This window comes from Adiantum capillus-veneris, chromosome 30, assembly GCF_014529385.1.
Source record: "Adiantum capillus-veneris isolate H3 chromosome 30, ASM1452938v2, whole genome shotgun sequence".
In the NCBI taxonomy this organism is placed as follows: domain Eukaryota; kingdom Viridiplantae; phylum Streptophyta; class Polypodiopsida; order Polypodiales; family Pteridaceae; genus Adiantum; species Adiantum capillus-veneris.
Window position 1 is genome coordinate 6,955,564 of NC_140960.1, and position 16,971 is coordinate 6,972,534.

The window sequence follows — 16,971 nt, forward strand, 5'->3', positions numbered from 1 at the left end:
TATCCTTCTTCTTCATTACTATGCTATTATGTATGCTAGCAACAAGAGTTATGATAAGTGAGGAACTAATTCTTTCTCCTACGAAATGTTTCTTCTTCCTCTTCCCTACCCTCATTCCCTGCTAGCTCTCTCCACCTTCGAAGGTGTTTGAGGTCTTGGAACTGAGGCTTGGGATAGTTAAAGCTTTCTTCAAGTTTATGTTATGTTTGTGATGCATGAAGCTTTCCATCTTCATTGCATCACCTAGGTCACAAGGAACACAAACATTGTATTGTAACAAGTCTCTCTTAATGGGAGAAATCATAATACAAATGCCTATTGGAGAGGGGACCGGCTCCACATAAATCCGGTCCTCAACTGTTGTCATGTTCTCTAAATTCTCTCTCTTGCAAAAGTATTGTTCATGCCAATAATTGCTATGATTTTGTTGTTATCTTCAATTATGTTCACCCGGTATGCTCACAAAGTCATTTCTCAAAAGTACTCACATTAATTTTCGCTACTCTCAAATTAAATAGGCCAATTCCATTACAATACGAGAAAACGTGCCATTCCTATGGCAGCGTGCAATTTTCAGTGTGTTCCTTAACTGCGTTCTCAGTGTCAAAAATAAAAAAATGGTAATGCTTACTCATCGTGCGATTATCGCTGATGCATGCAAGTTGTATTTAGCCTTTCGTATGACCGCATTGCTATGAACAAACATGGCTTTGGTATGGAAGAGCCGAGAGGGCTCTTTTATAGTGGTAGGGGGCCCTTTACCCTCTTATAAGAGCACATCCAGTAATTATTGCACTCTAGGTAACAACATTTATCACTGGCAACCGTTGCAATAGCATGTGAGCATCCTCTAGACTCCTGCAACTTGGGTACTTATTTATAAATGTGGTACATATATGGAAATCACATTCATGCCCTTTGTCGGTTACGTGTTCATGAATCGACTCCATGTTTTAAAGCAACAAGGTTGTTGGTACAAGCCTTTGTCAGAGAAATGAATGTAACCCTATCTGACACTATTCCTCTCTGCACCATCCCTTCAAATAGCTGAAGAGCCTCCTCACCCTGTTTATTATGTTCGTAACTGGCAATCAAGGCACTCCATGACACATGCTCTTAGTAAGGCAGTCTATGAAATACTGCACAAGCCACCTCCATGTTGCCGCACTTGCCGTACATGTCAACAAGGGAGCTGCCAATAAATGGGTTGATATCTAGGTCCCTCCCAATAACTTGGTCATGTACCCATTTTCCTTGCTCTTCAGCTACAATTGACGACCCTCACCTCCATTTGCTTTGTGCAATGAAGTGCTTCGTCTGGTTGACCATGATGTGCATACCCCCAGTGATCAATGTAGTCCATGTTACAATATTTCTATGTGGCAATCTACTGATCAACCGGACAACATTAAGCTTTTAGGCCATCAGAGACATGTCAACTAGCGCACCGCCAACAAAACCATCTGACTCGAAACCATTCTTGACAATATGACCATGCACTTGCATGCCAGTCTCTAAAGGGATTCCAGCAGTAAAGCATGCTTTAAGAACTGTTACATATGAATATCATCTACCAATACTCCTGAGATGAGCATCTCATGATGAAGAGCAACAGCTTGGTCGTTTTCACAGATGGGTCGAAATAATGTCACCCTAGGGAGAAGCAGCAGTTTTTTCTAAGATTCTGAAAATTTGATTAGCTTGGGCAATATTCCAAAAGGACGCATGCATGCAAATCAAGAAATTTACCAATGTAATATTTGGGACCTGATCATTTTGTAATATGAACTTCAGAAGTGCCTTTCTAGCTAAGTAATTACGCACATCTTTACAGCTCTGAAGCTGACTCTGAAGCTCATTAAGAAGCCCTGGGTGACCCAAGCTATTACCAGGGTCAAGAAGGATTGGAAACGACCCTCCGCCACTTCCATCCACTGGCAAGGAACTGCAAAGGAAGCATGCATCATTTTAGTTGCAACACTGCATGCCGATCTAGAGATCTAGAGCCAACAAAGCACAAATGCATGCGAGAAAATTGTCCTTTTTGTGTGATTTTCTTCCCACTTCCAAGGTGGGTGCAGGTAGCCGCAAGGTAATAATAGAAGAAACCAGAGGACGATGGCGTAGCACCACCGAAAAGCATACAAGCATGACTTCTTTTTTCAACAGCCCTTAACTAAAAATATCATCAACAATTCTTTTGTCCATATCAGCATCTTGCGTAACGCCACATGCCTTCAAGATAAAGGTGCAGGTAATTGCATACATGTCGATCGAGGCAGTGCCAACCATAACATTTTTTTTCAACAGCCCCTGACTAACGATATCATCGTGAGTTCTTCTGTCCATCCTAGCCTCTTCCAAATTGCCACATGCCTTCAAGATGCAACCATAGGTGATTCCACATCTGGAGAGAGACGCTCACTTCACATTTGCTGAAAACAGCCCAGAGTGTTCTGTGTTAAGCAAAGAGTCCACACTCCAAAACGAAGCTCCTCGAGCTATTGCATAGAGCAAGATGCCTTCAAGATGTAAGCATATCCTTCAAGAAGAAAGTATAGGTGACCGAATCTTAAGAGATACACTTGCTTTGCGTCTGGTGAAAGCATCCTAGAGCATGACATGCTTCCCCAAGAGCCCCGGACGAGGTATGGCCTCATTTATTCTCTCGACCGTGTCAACGGCTTGTAGAAGGTCACATTCAGACCGAATTTGGAGAGATGCATTGCTGAAAACAGCCTAGAGCTTTCTGTCGTGCGTATCCTGCAATCAATGCATTCCAAGAGATGACATTTCGGCCGAAAAGCTCCTCAACCACTTCTTGTGCTTTCTCAAGCGCACCACATTTGGAAGGCAGCACCAAGCACAACATCTTTTTTCAACAGCCTCTGACCAGCAGTACAATTGTGAATTTTTGTGCCCATATCAGCTTCTTGCGTACGTGATTGCATCTGGATAGAGGCTGCTGAAAACAAAATAGAGCTTTTTGGCCCTGCCCTTGTGGAGCAAATCATGAAATCAGTGCATTCCAAGAGTCCACACTCAGGACACGAATCTCCTCCAGCACTTGTGTAGAGCCACATGCCTTCAAGACGAAAGTATAAGTGACTAAATTGGAGCGATATACTTGCTTTGCATCCGCTTAAAACAACCTAGAGAAGTTTGGTCATGCTCCTGTTGTACACATCCCGCAATCGGAGCATTCCAAGATGCCACATTCTCGACAGAAAATTCTCAACCACTTTTTGTGCTTTTTGAAGCACACCAACCACATTAGGCAGTGCCAAGCATGACATCCTTTTTCAACAGCCTCTGAGTAACAATACAATGGTGAATCTTTGTGCCTATATCAGTGCCATCTTGCGCAGAGCAACATGCATGTGTAGCAGATTGTATCTAGAGCGAGTCCCTCGCTTCGCTTCAACAAGATATTTCTGGCCCTGCCCTTGTTGCGTGCATCCCGCAATCAGTGCATTCCAAGAGGCAACATTCTGGCCAAGAAGCTGCTCAAGCACTTTTTGTGCTTTCTCATGCAACCCACATTTGGCATACATATCGACCAAGGCAGTGCCAAGCACGATACCCTTTTGCAACAGCTTCTAACAAACAATATAATGGTGGAACTTTGTGCCCATATCAACATCTTGCGTAGAGCCACATACCTTCAAGATGCATGCGTAACTAATTGCATACGGGGAGAGCTCCTCGCTTCTCTTCAACGAGATCTTTCTAGCCCTACTCTTGTTGCGCACATCCCGCAATCAGTGCATTCCAAGAGGCGGCATTCTGTCCAAAAAGCTGCTCAAGCACTCTTTGTGCTTTCTCAAGCGCACCAGATTTGGCATCAACCAGTGCCAAGCAGGACATCATTTTTCAACAGCCTGCTCTTGTTGTGCACATCTTGCAATCAGTGCATTCCCAAAGGTAACATTACGGACAGGAAGCTCCTCAAGCACGTCTTTCTGTGCTTTTTCAAGCACACCATAGTATGCAGTGTCAAGCATGACATCCTTTTTCAACAGCCTCTAACTAACAACATATTGGTGAGTCTTTGTGCCCATATCAGCATCTCTCGTAGAGCCACATGCGTTCAAGATGCATGCATAGCTTATCGCATCTGGAGAGAGCCTCTCACTTCACTTCAACAAGATCTTTTTGGCCTTGCTCTTGTTGTGCACATCGCGCAATCAGTGCATTCCAAGAGGCGACATTCCAGCCAGGAAGCTGCTCAAGTTCTATTTGTGCTTTCTTAAGCACTCCACATTTGGCTTACATATCGACCAAGGGAGTACCAAGCATGATACAAAACGCACACCAACCAAATAAGCAGTCCCAAGCATGACATCCTTTTTCAACAGCCTCTGAGTAACAATACAATGGTGAATCTTTGTGGCTATATCAGTTCCATCTTGCGCAGAGCAACATGTCATCAAGATACATGTGTAGATGATTGCATCTGGAGCGAGTCCCTCGCTTCGCTTCAACAAGAGATTTCTGGCCCTGCCCTTGTTGCATGCATCCCGCAATCAGTGCATTCCAAGAGGCAACATTCTGGCCAAGAAGCTGCTCAAGCACTTTTTGTGCTTTCTCATGCAACCCACATTTGGCATACATATCGACCAAGGCAGTGCCAAGCACGACACCCTTTTGCAACAGCTTCTAACAAACAATATAATGGTGGAACTTTGTGCCCAAATCAACATCTTGCGTAGAGCCACATACCTTCAAGATGCATGCGTAACTAATTGCATACGGGGAGAGCTCCTCGCTTCTCTTCAACGAGATCTTTCTAGCCCTACTCTTGTTGCGCACATCCCGCAATCAGTGCATTCCAAGAGGCGACATTCTGTCCAAAAAGCTGCTCAAGCACTATTTGTGCTTTCTCAAGCGCACCAGATTTGGCATCAACCAATGCCAAGCAGGACATCATTCTTCAACAACCTACTCTTATTGTGCACATCTTGCAATCAGTGCATTCCCAGAGGTAACATTACGGACAGGAAGCTCCTCAAGCACGTCTTTCTGTGCTTTCTCAAGCGCACCATAGTATGCAGTGTCAAGCATGACATCCTTTTTCAACAGCCTCTAACTAACAACATATTGGTGAGTCTTTGTGCCCATATCAGCATCTCTCGTAGAGCCACATGCGTTCAAGATGCATGCATAGCTTATCGCATCTGGAGAGAGCCTCTCACTTCACTTCAACAAGATCTTTTTGGCCTTGCTCTTGTTGTGCACATCGCGCAATCAGTGCATTCCAAGAGGCGACATTCCAGCCAGGAAGCTGCTCAAGTTCTATTTGTGCTTTCTTAAGCACTCCACATTTGGCTTACATATCGACCAAGGGAGTACCAAGCATGATACAAAAAGCACACCAACCACATTAGCAGTCCCAAGCATGACATCCTTTTTCAACAGCCTCTGAGTAACAATACAATGGTGAATCTTTGTGGCTATATCAGTTCCATCTTGCGCAGAGCAACATGTCTTCAAGATACATGTGTAGATGATTGCATCTGGAGCGAGTCCCTCGCTTCGCTTCAACAAGAGATTTCTGGCCCTGCCCTTGTTGCGTGCATCCCGCAATCAGTGCATTCCAAGAGGCAACATTCTGGCCAAGAAGCTGCTCAAGCACTTTTTGTGCTTTCTCATGCAACCCACATTTGGCATACATATCGACCAAGGCAGTGCCAAGCACGATACCCTTTTGCAACAGCTTCTAACAAACAATATAATGGTGGAACTTTGTGCCCATATCAACATCTTGCGTAGAGCCACATACCTTCAAGATGCATGCATAACTAATTGCATACGGGGAGAGCTCCTCGCTTCTCTTCAACGAGATCTTTCTAGCCCTACTCTTGTTGCGCACATCCCGCAATCAGTGCATTCCAAGAGGCGACATTCTGTCCAAAAAGCTGCTCAAGCACTATTTGTGCTTTCTCAAGCGCACCAGATTTGGCATCAACCAATGCCAAGCAGGACATCATTCTTCAACAACCTACTCTTATTGTGCACATCTTGCAATCAGTGCATTCCCAGAGGTAACATTACGGACAGGAAGCTCCTCAAGCACGTCTTTCTGTGCTTTCTCAAGCGCACCATAGTATGCAGTGTCAAGCATGACATCCTTTTTCAACAGCCTCTAACTAACAACATATTGGTGAGTCTTTGTGCCCATATCAGCATCTCTCGTAGAGCCACATGCGTTCAAGATGCATGCATAGTTTATCTCATCTGGAGAGAGCCCCTCACTTCACTTCAACAAGATCTTTCTGGCCTCGCTCTTGTTGTGCACATCCCACAATCAGAGCATTCCAAGAGGCAATATTCCAACCAAGAAGCTGCTCAAGTTCTATTTGTGCTTTCTTAAGCACTCCACATTTGGCTTACATATCGACCAAGGGAGTACCAAGCATGATATCGTTTTTCAACAACCCCTGACTAACAATATTATTGCTAATTTTTGTGCCCATATCAGTATCTTGCGTAGAGTTACATGCCTTCAAGATACATACGTTGATAATTGCATATGGAGAGAGGCCCTCGCTTTGCATCCATTGAAAACAGTCGAGAGTTTTGCAGCCCTACTCTTGTTGCGTGTATCCTGCAATCAATGCACTCCAAGAGATGGCATTTGGGCCCTCACGTCAAGACAGCCGCCGACGATGGAGGCGACTACGGCACTGCGCTCTGCGGTGGCAATGAGGGCGAGCATCACAGTGGGGCAAGCCGGTGTGCAGTGGGTGGAGCGAGAAAGCGACGAGGTGTGAGTCGAGAGAGAGAGAGAGAGAGAGAGAGAGAAAACGGACTGGGAAAGTCGCAATCAACAAGGCCACGTGGATTATTGAGAGGCCAGGGATTTCAAATTGGCTACTACGCTAATGAAGTAACGAGAGTTCACAACTCATAGAGTTACACAATAGAGGTAGCGAGAGTTCACCTCATATACCCATCCAAAATTTGTGGACAAGATGCTAACTCCTCTTTAGTCATCCATTGATCATCCAAAGTTGAATGATTTCTAAACTTTATTAAATATTTTCGAGTAATCTTTCTAGACAAGTGTCGTCCTCATGATGAATAATTAGCTCTCGTTGAAGTATCTCTTCTTTTGCTCAGTCCCAAGGGGTTTCTTAGCCACAATTTGACTCGGAGTCGGTCTAACATATGGTCGGAGTAAACTAACATGGAAAGGCTTATGACTCCTCCATTGAGACGGTAGCTCAAATCGGAATGTGACATCATTGACTTCGTCAATTATCTTAAACTGTTACCATATGATGTGTGTGAAAACACTTAGGATCGCCGGGGCATTTTTTCCCTCACTAGGAGGTTTTTCCCTTGTGTGTTGTATATACGTCCATCACTTTAGGGCTATCATATCTTTCCATTGCACACTAAGTAATACACTCTCTGTTGTGTGCCTTGAGCTTCCTTCGTCTTCTCCAAGCTATGTGTGTTTTCCTGCAACCCTAATTCCAACAATTGGTATCAGACCAGGTTGCATCCTCTCGAGCTTAGTCACCAGCAGCTCCAACACTCGTCTACTCACTTTCACTAAGCTTTGGCAAGCGTTAGCAGGTCGACAAATACTTCATGAAAGCTCAGATTTTTAGTTTGGGCTCATTTCGGCCTTTGTTTCCACTGCAGGCAGTGTTGCACAGGCAATTTCATCGTTTTATACAGAATTTTTGTGAGTGTCAATTTTTGCATAACAAGACCCTTACAGTCTTCTACGGTTTGTGTTATATAGCATGTGTTGTTTCCGCCATTGTTTCTCCTCTGTTTGGGTAGTTTTCACATCAGGTGCAACATTTGCCATGGCTGACAACGACACAGATGTGTTCAAAATGTTTGCTGCTGAGGACAGATAAGATGGAGACAATTACCCTATGTAGGCTTATATGATGCAACATGTCCTTGTGTCAAAGGGCATTTGAAATATTGTGCAGGGCATTGATGTACGTCTTCTGAGGATGTAGGTGATGTTGATGTTTTGGTGGCAGGATTGCTATTGACAGGGATGTTTGCCTATGCCTGAGCAAGCTCGTTGGGATGTAAAAGATGCGTAGTCTGTGAAGTGCACTATTACTCCTCATATTTGTTTAGAAAAATCTGCAAAGCAGGCTTTGAATATTCTGGCTAGTCTTTATGCAAATCGCAATGAGGCTAAAATTGCATTGCTACATAAAGAGCTACAGTCAAAGATTATGCATGAGGAAGGTGAGATGGACACTATCCTTGCTGGTGTCAAGGATATCAATGAGAAACTTATTTCTATAGGCAAAGTCATTTTTTAGAGTTTCCTTGTGTAGGATATTCTTGATGCTTTGCCAGATTCCTACCAAACTTTTGCTAGTACTTGGAGACTTATGGCCCAAGGAAATCCTAAAGTTGTCAAGTTTGATGCATTATGCACATTGCTACTGCAAGAGTTACTTTCCAAAAAAAAACAGGACTAGACAACGTGCAGTTGAACAGACCTTTATTGCTCCTCAAAGACAAGTTGGTAACGATAATGTAGCCACTTCTCATGCTTCTTCTGTGAGTGGTAAATCACCTCTTCCTAATATTTGTGCTGGCAACAATTCGTCTGGGAATTCTGGTAAAAAGGGCAAAAAGAAAATGTGTTGCCACTATTGTAAAGCTAATGATCACTTGATCAAGCATTTCTAAAATTGAAGGTAAAAGAGGCTAAGAAAAAAGAGGTTGGATCAACCACAAGGAAGTGCAGGTATTGTGGAGTCTTCTGTGAAAGGAGATTGTGATGATGATGTAGATGCAGAGAGGGATTTTAATGTAGAGTGTACTTATAATCTTGTTGTCCATGATGCATGCATGTCATTTGCTACAGATTCACATGTGTGGTATTTTGATAGTGGTGCTACAAAGCACATTATCTCACATCGTGATTTGTTTACCTCTCTTGAGTTTGTCCCTCATGGGAATCTAGCCACTTATGCCAACACCGCCTCTTATCTAGTTCACAGAGTTAGAATCATTGTGCTTACTGCTGCAAACGGCAGTTCTTTCACACTTGCTGATGCATTGTATATACTTGGGATCAAGAAGAATCTTTTGTCTCTATCTTCAATTGCTAGACTTGTTCGTGTAGTCAAATTTCTGGATGACAGATGTACAATACATGATCTCAGTTTTGGTGATGAAATTGTTGCATCTTGCATTTTATGTCATGGGTTGTATAAGCTCACTTTTGTATGACAAGTATGAGAAGAATTTTGCAAATGCTATTGTAGATTCAAAGGTTGTTTCAGATGCAAAACTTTGGCATGCATATTTTGGGCACCTGAGTTTTGCTAGTTTGTTGCGTTTGCAAAATCTATAATGGTTGCTTCTTTGCTACCTCTTGAAACACCTGTCAAACATATTTGTGAAGGTTGTATTTTGGGTAAGATGCAGCGTTCAAAATTCTCGAAGGATGGTTCAGTTAGGGACACATGCAGGTTGCAGCTTGTGCATAGTGATGTTTGTGCGCCCATGCAAACTCTGTCCTTGGGCAATTACCTTTACTTCGTGACTTTCAATGATGATCACTCCAGGCATGCAAACTCTGTCCTTGGGCAATTACCTTTACTTCGTGACTTTCAATGATGATTACTCCAGGCATGTTGGATGTATCTGCTTAAAGCAAAGTCTAAAGTGTTTATGTGCTTCAAACAATTTCTAGCCATGACTAAAAATGTATCAAAAGGTACTATGGGCACCCTCTGTTCAAATCGAGGGGGGGAGTATATGTCTCATGAATTTAATGCATTTCTGGCTAGTCATGGGATAAAACACCAATGTATAGTGCCTTATTACGCCTCATCACTTACGGAAACGGCACCATATACGGTCAAAAGTCAAGCTTTGCCACATTTGTCTTGGCTTGAGGCCATCATGTGATCCACAAACACGTGTCCTACGAAAGCTTTACAATCTATGACTCCTTATGATGCGTGGCATGATAGAAAGCCTTCTATTGAGTACATGCATGTTTTTTATTTTTTGGCATATGCTTTGGTGCCACAAACACAGTGAAAAAAATTGGATAATAAGGCTGTCGAATGTAATTTTGTTTGTTATAGTGTTGAAAGCAAAGGTTACAGGTGGTATCATCCGCACACAAAGCGTATCTTGGTCTCACGGGATGTGTTTGTGGAATATTTTGTTCGGCCCTTGTTGTCATGTATTAGAGACAATAATGCAAGCCCACAAGACATTTATGACACTTTGTTGCCTCTTTTTAGTGGTGGAAGTTCAAAAGTAACTTCCAATAAGGAAAATGTACAGCCTATGGGGGTTTCTGAAAATGTTACAGATTAGCCTATTACTGATGCAAATGTACATGATATAGTTGATGAGGAAAGGGATGAGCATGAGCAGACTAGAGGTATGCCAAAATGGTTGGTGCATACTTTGCTTGACAGTAAATTGGATGCACCTTTTTCTAGTCATACTCGTTCAGGTTCTTGCCATGCATTGTATGCTTTAGATTGTTATGCTTTGGTTGTGTCCAGCTTATGTGATATTAAGGAACCTCTATCTTTTGATGAAGCACAAAATTTAAAAAATTGGATGGTTGCCATGCAATCTGAATATGATGCACTGTATTTTTCCTCCTTGCAAAAAAAGCCATTGGTACGAAGTGGGTTTACAAGTTGAAACACAAGCCGGATGGTGACGTTGATCGCTATAAGGCTCAACTAGTTGCAAAGGGTTATGCAAAACAAAAAGGCATAGATTATGAAGAGACTTTGGCTCCCACTTTTTGTTTGACTATTGTGCATTTTCTATGTGCATTGGCAGCTCACTTTGGTTGGGATGTACATCACATTGTTATTGCTTTCTTGAATGGTGATATATTCGAGGAAGTTTATGTAACGTAGCCTCGCAATTTTGTCATTAAAGGGTAGGAAGATAAAGTGTGCAAATGTAAGAAAGCTTTGTATGGGTTGAAGCAATCTCCTTGTGCTTGGTATGAGAAGGCTGACACTCATTTGGTTAAACGAGGCTTTTGTAACAGTCCATCAAAAAGCACATTGTATGTAAAGCGTGAGGGTGATGTACTTCTCATTGTGGTTCTCTACGTGAATGATTTGCTAATCATTGGACCAAATCAGAGACATAATGTTGAATTTAAGGCCAATTTGAATGCTACTTTCAAGATGAAATATTTGGGTTGTTGCATCATTACTCTATATACACTTTAAGCAGTGTGACAGTGGTATTTCCTTGTATTAGACAAGTTACATAGAGACATTGCTATGTAAGTTTGGACTTGAAGATTGCTTGCAACTCCCATGGAAACAGGTTTAAAACTAAGTCTTCATGATGTTGATGATCCTGCCGATGTCACTCTTTACTAAACTTCTGTTGGTTTCCTTATTTATGTATGTAATAGGAGGTCGGATAAACAATGGCCCATCCTCTCAGACATCCCTTTTGGCACACTCTCTAGAGTCCTCACTAGAGCTATTATCCTTGAGCTTTATCATGTAAATGGTGCAAGTTTTGGGGCTTATTTCTATTGCTGAAATGGAGTGCTCCTCATCACTCCACCAATGTACCTGTATTTCATGACTAGTTACCTCCCCTGGTGTCTATCCGCGTGGAAGAAGGTTTGGGTAGGAAGCATTCTTGTGACGGTTTTAGGTGGTGCAAGTGCTTGGGACTCGTTTCTATTGTTGGAATGGAGTGCTCCTCGAGTCATTATAAATTTTTTCATGCTATTTTGCTTTTTTTTTCCTACATGTCACTTTTGTCAGTGTATTAGGTGGTGGTCACAGGAGGCTCAATTATCAGTTATTTAGGAGGATAATTGAAGCCCCCTTTGTAATCACACGAATCCTACTATGCCAAGTCCATTCTACCAAGCACACCCTTTTGTAACTATGCCCATTTTGGCATAATTTTACAATGGAGCCTATAAAATTTTACTACCAAAGTGCCTCACATTTAGGCAGTTTGGAAAGTGGCCGGTTGAGAGTGGGTAGCAATTATCACACTCAGGTTTGGGAACACATGCGCGGGCTATTTCTCTCTTTTTCTCCATGGGCAGATGGGTCAAGCCGTTGTTTTTCACCTCCAACTACCAATGACACCCACAACCACAACAGAGGGCGTGTTAGCATGCGCTTGATTGAAGAGAGGCATAGTTGTCTCGATTATGATTTACGAAAAACAGATCATCATGTGACCACACCCTTAATGTTTCCCAAAGGGCCCTTGATGTTTCTTGAAGGGCCCCTCATGATGTTGAGAGGGCCATGGATGTATCTTGGAGGGCTCAAAGAGCTAGGGCTATATCCCGGAGGGCCCCAAAGGGCTATTTGCCCGACGGGAAAAAATGACATGACCGGTTGGTAGCCTTCAAGTCACATGGTCATTTTTTGTGAATATGAAGAGTTGTGAATTGAGAATTTTGTAAATTAACATAGTGATCACAAGAAAAAACATGTGATTACGTGAATATGAAATCCCTGTAAATTTAGGCCCATTGGCTGGGTTCCTAAAGTCGAGAGAGTTAGGGATTTAACGTCTACCCCTCTTGGCCACTCGGATTATTTTTGTTAGTTGGTAAAACTTTTTCTAGCACTTTCAATTTCTTTTGCTAGACTTTATACCTCCTTTTGTCCGGCCTTTCTCCTTTAGGCCATGCCACAACATCATTTTGTGACATACCTCTCTCTTGAAAAATTTGTAATCGCCCTGATTCCGCTTGCAAAACAGACATAGGACAAACACTAGTTCTTGCACGAAGATGAAATTCACATCACTACTCCAGTCGAGATCTTAGATGAGAATCAGGATCATTGTAACTTATTTAGCAATCACACCTAGACCATGCTAATATTTTCACGGATGTCTTGATGACACATAAACGAAAGCATGCACTTAAATACTTTACAGTTAATTTAGAAATTTCACAAAGGATTCCACACATAGTAATGGTGAGAAAAACAATGAAGAAAAGAACACAACACTAGGGACAAGAAGATGGGTTTGTCTTTCCTCTTGAGGAGATTTTCTATTAGTTCTAAACTGTTATAAGTACATAAAGCGGAATAGTTTATAATTTTCCCTATCTTGAAAGAATATTCTAATGCATAGAGATGCATGTATTCATGGGCCAATTTGGCTGGAATTCATCATACCTATAGCTAAGAATGGCTATTTTTGCTTTGTTCTAGCATTTTCTTGTCAAGAGCAATTTGTACTATTGTCTCCTCGCTTATGGGGAACTCAAATGGGAGTGCCTTGGCTGTAATTTATGACTCAAATTCAACATGGTGCTAAAAAATTGAGTGAACAACCAATACTACGCTTGTCTAAGTGTGGCTAGTCCCCGTGAAGACGCACCCAAGCTTTAATGGTTGTCTATCACCTTCGTCGCAAGTTGCATAGGTTTTGCACAGGCTACCCTTACATGAGCTCTGAGCAAGGAATTTTTGGTGAGAGAGAGAGAGAGAGAGAGAGAGAGAGAGAGAGAGAGAGAGAGAGAGAGAGAGAGAGAGAGAGAGAGGGTTAAATTGAGCACTAAGAGAGATCTTCTTGTGTGTGTGTGTGTGTGTGTGTGTGTGTGTATTTTATTGAGCCATGCCTGATGGCACTAGAGAGAGGGAGAGAGAGAGGGAAGGCTCGTAAAGTTTTCAATTTTGGCTCTTTCTAAAGACATGCTATAATTGTTTTTTTAGTCTTATATCAATGTTACAAAATTGACCACTTTCATACTGACCCGACCACTCATTTTTTTAAGGTTTCAAATCTTAAAGTTAAGAAGGAGCGTTAAAACTTGCCTTTTTGACCGATCTAGAGCATAATGAGCTTTGTTGTTGCCATGTCTCTCTTGCTTAGTCTATTTGGTCTCACCGAGACCTACTTACATCGTGTCCGACCAACCACTTTCTTGGGTAGCCACAGTGAAAATATGCAACTTTTCAGAGCGAATTGGGGACACCATCTTGTTTATGTGCTTATTTTGATCTATTATGCACTACGTCCACCTATGGTTCTACTTATCACACAGATAAATTTTCATATCACACATTGTATCAAAAATTTTACCCATTCATTTAAATTATTAATTGGTACCAATATATTCATAAATCCTATGTGCACAAGAATAATTTTCATCATCTGTAGCCATAGCTAAAAATATTACATCCCTCTGGCTTCTCAATAGTTAGTTGTTCTCAACTGTAGGGATTCATGATACTTATGGAGGATGCCTCAAAAATTGTTTAATTTTGATTCTTTCATCCATTGAGTATCTAGAGGATAGTAATTCATGAACTTTACTTAATACTTACGAGGAGTCCTTCCAGACGTTAGGTGGCACTCTTGATGGTGGATAATCTCTTTTAGAAGAACTATTTTTTCAATTTTATCCACCTCAGGAGGACCTTTTTTAAATTGGTTTTGCAAGAGGTTCACCAATGAAGGGTAGCAGAAGGCTCATGTGAAAAGAATTATGGGATTTCACATCTCTAGAAGATCCAATTTAAATGCAACTCAGTTTATCTATATTGTAATCTTAAACATGCCAAAATATTTGTTGGAAAGGTTTACAACTTTTCCTTTCTAATTGGCCTATTTATTAAGTTTGGCTTTGTCAAACTTGAGACGAACAAATTGTTCTTCAACTATAGCTTGAGATCACAACAATGTCTATTTATAGCTCTCTTATGATTTTCTTGAGATCTAAGGATAGCGCGTTTCACTTGCATGTAAGCGGTATCTATGTCTTGAACAAATTCATGAGCTGTGAATATCTTATCCTTGGTGAGAAGCATTGCGGAAAGGTGTGGATTGCCAAATATAACCACAAAAATATATTTTTCTATAGAGGAATGCACAATGTTATTATAGGAAAATTTTGCGAGAGGGGGACACTTCTCCAATTCTCGTTGGTTATCGAAGACATAGCACTTTAAAATGTCTAGGATTGTGGAAACGGAAATTTTGCTTTGTCCATCTGTCTAAGGATGATAAGCTAAAGAAAAATTTAGCTTAATTTGTAGTTTTGTAAAAAGTGCTCGCCAAAAATTCCCGATTACTCGTGGTCACAATCACTAATAATCGTTCTAGACAAACCATGATGTTCAAAAATCTGGCCAAAAAAATATTAGCCATGTGATCAGCTTTGATGGTCTTTCTCAATGAAATGAAATGAGCTTGCATACTAAATTTGGCTATAATAATCCAAGCTACATCATTTCCATTCAAAGTCTGTGGAAAATCAATTATAAAATACATGGAAATACTTTCCAAGGGTACTTGAGGTACTGATAGGGGTTGAAGTAAGCCTGGCATTTTATGGCAATCATACTTAGCTTTTTGGCATGGTACTTATTCTCGGACATATTGTGGACATTATGCCTTTGTGTCTTGTGTAAGGAGAAGCATGGGCTTCATCGATCACCTTTGTTCTAAGTGTTCGTGCCACATAGAGTCTGGTGAAAATAAAGATAACTATCCTTAATAGAATAGGCAAAAAAATTCAGTATGAAGTTGTAACAATTGCCAGATTTCACCAAAATTGGAATGGTCTAGATACATCTTGGGTAGAGATTTGAACTTTTGATGATGTATGCTCGTTATAGCATTACTTGGGGCCGTCAAGAGAGAGCATCAACAACCATTTTCTTGCTTCTAGAGGTGTGTAGTATTTGAAAGTGGCACATGGAGAGGAAATTGGCCTGTCTTAGTTGTTTCTCAGACAACTTACTTCAGGAGAGATACTATCAAAGACTTTGATAATATGTCTTGATTATAAAATCTACTTTCAGAAGGTAGTGCTTCCAAACTGAGAGAGCATGAATAATTGCCATGACTTTCTTCTCATATATGAAAGCATGAAGCTCTACATCACGAAGTTGCCTACTTCATGAGCTGTTGTCTGGCCTTCTTGATTAAGAATTGATCCAATGGAATCGCTTGAAGAATCGCACTGCTCTTCAAACAAGTTTCAAAGATTAGGTACAATGAGGATTGGTCCATAGGTGAGAAGGTACTTAAGCTTTCATAAGTCTCCTTTTGTTTAGACCTCTATAAAAAGGGTGTCTTTTGTTTTGCGAGATCATGAAGAGGTGTAGCAACATGTACAAAATGGTGAATAAAACATCTATGTAGAAACAGAGTCCAAGGAAACTTTGGACATCATGAACTAAAGCAGACTGAGGCCAATCTAAAATAGCTTGAACCTTTGGGAGGTCCATGCACACTTGATTATGGGAGACTATGTGTCCCACATAATGAATCTCTGTTAAGAAAAATTAACTCTCCTTAGCATTAACTTGAAGTCTATGCTATTGCAATTCTCTGAACACAGTTTGCAAGTGTTGTTTATGTTCTTTCTCCATGTGATAGAAGATCAAAATGTCATCAAGGAAGATTCCTATGAATTGTTGATGAGGAAAAAGATTTGATCCATCATTCAATTGTAAGGTGAAAGGCATTTCTAAAAACTTGTGCAATCTGAAGGTTGTATGGAATGCAATCTTATGTATGTCTTTAAAAATATGATGGTAGCCACTTTTGAGGTCTATACGACTGAAAATTCATGCCCCTTGTAGCTTGTCTAAGATATCAATGTTAGTGCCTGACATGTCAATATTTACCTTTTACTTACTTTTTGGTTGTAACTAAGATTGAAGGTTTGAACCTTAAGGGCATATTTAAATAATTGCCTAAGTAGCTATATTTACCCAAAGAGTCTTATGGAAAGAGGGGGTAGTTGTTCATGAGACAATCATGCAGTTTTTAGTTATTCAGCATTTGTACTGCTTTTGGGCGTGTGTATCTTGATGTTGATGATAATTACATAGCAAGCAATACTCTCTCTTTGTCAGTCATCGTGTTTTTAGTGCTTCCACTTTACAGATCTATAGTTTAATATGAAATTCTCTATCATCTTTATTCCTGCACTGCATGTTCTCATTAGTGCACATCTGTTAGGGCTATGAA

The 16,971-nt window shown here is 41.1% G+C and overlaps 1 protein-coding gene across 1 annotated transcript; it reads right to left on the bottom strand.

Annotated features, from left to right (window-relative positions):
* Positions 1-933: 933 nt before the first annotated feature.
* Positions 934-3,867, bottom strand: LOC147417493 (pentatricopeptide repeat-containing protein At1g03540-like). The gene is made up of 4 exons (XM_086506495.1): positions 3,740-3,867; positions 2,267-2,407; positions 1,750-1,945; positions 934-1,065 (listed from the first exon to the last, which is right to left on the bottom strand). Exons 1-4 carry the CDS (start codon positions 3,865-3,867, stop codon positions 934-936), a joined length of 597 nt encoding a protein of 198 aa, XP_086362621.1.
* Between the last annotated feature and the right edge of the window lie 13,104 nt (positions 3,868-16,971).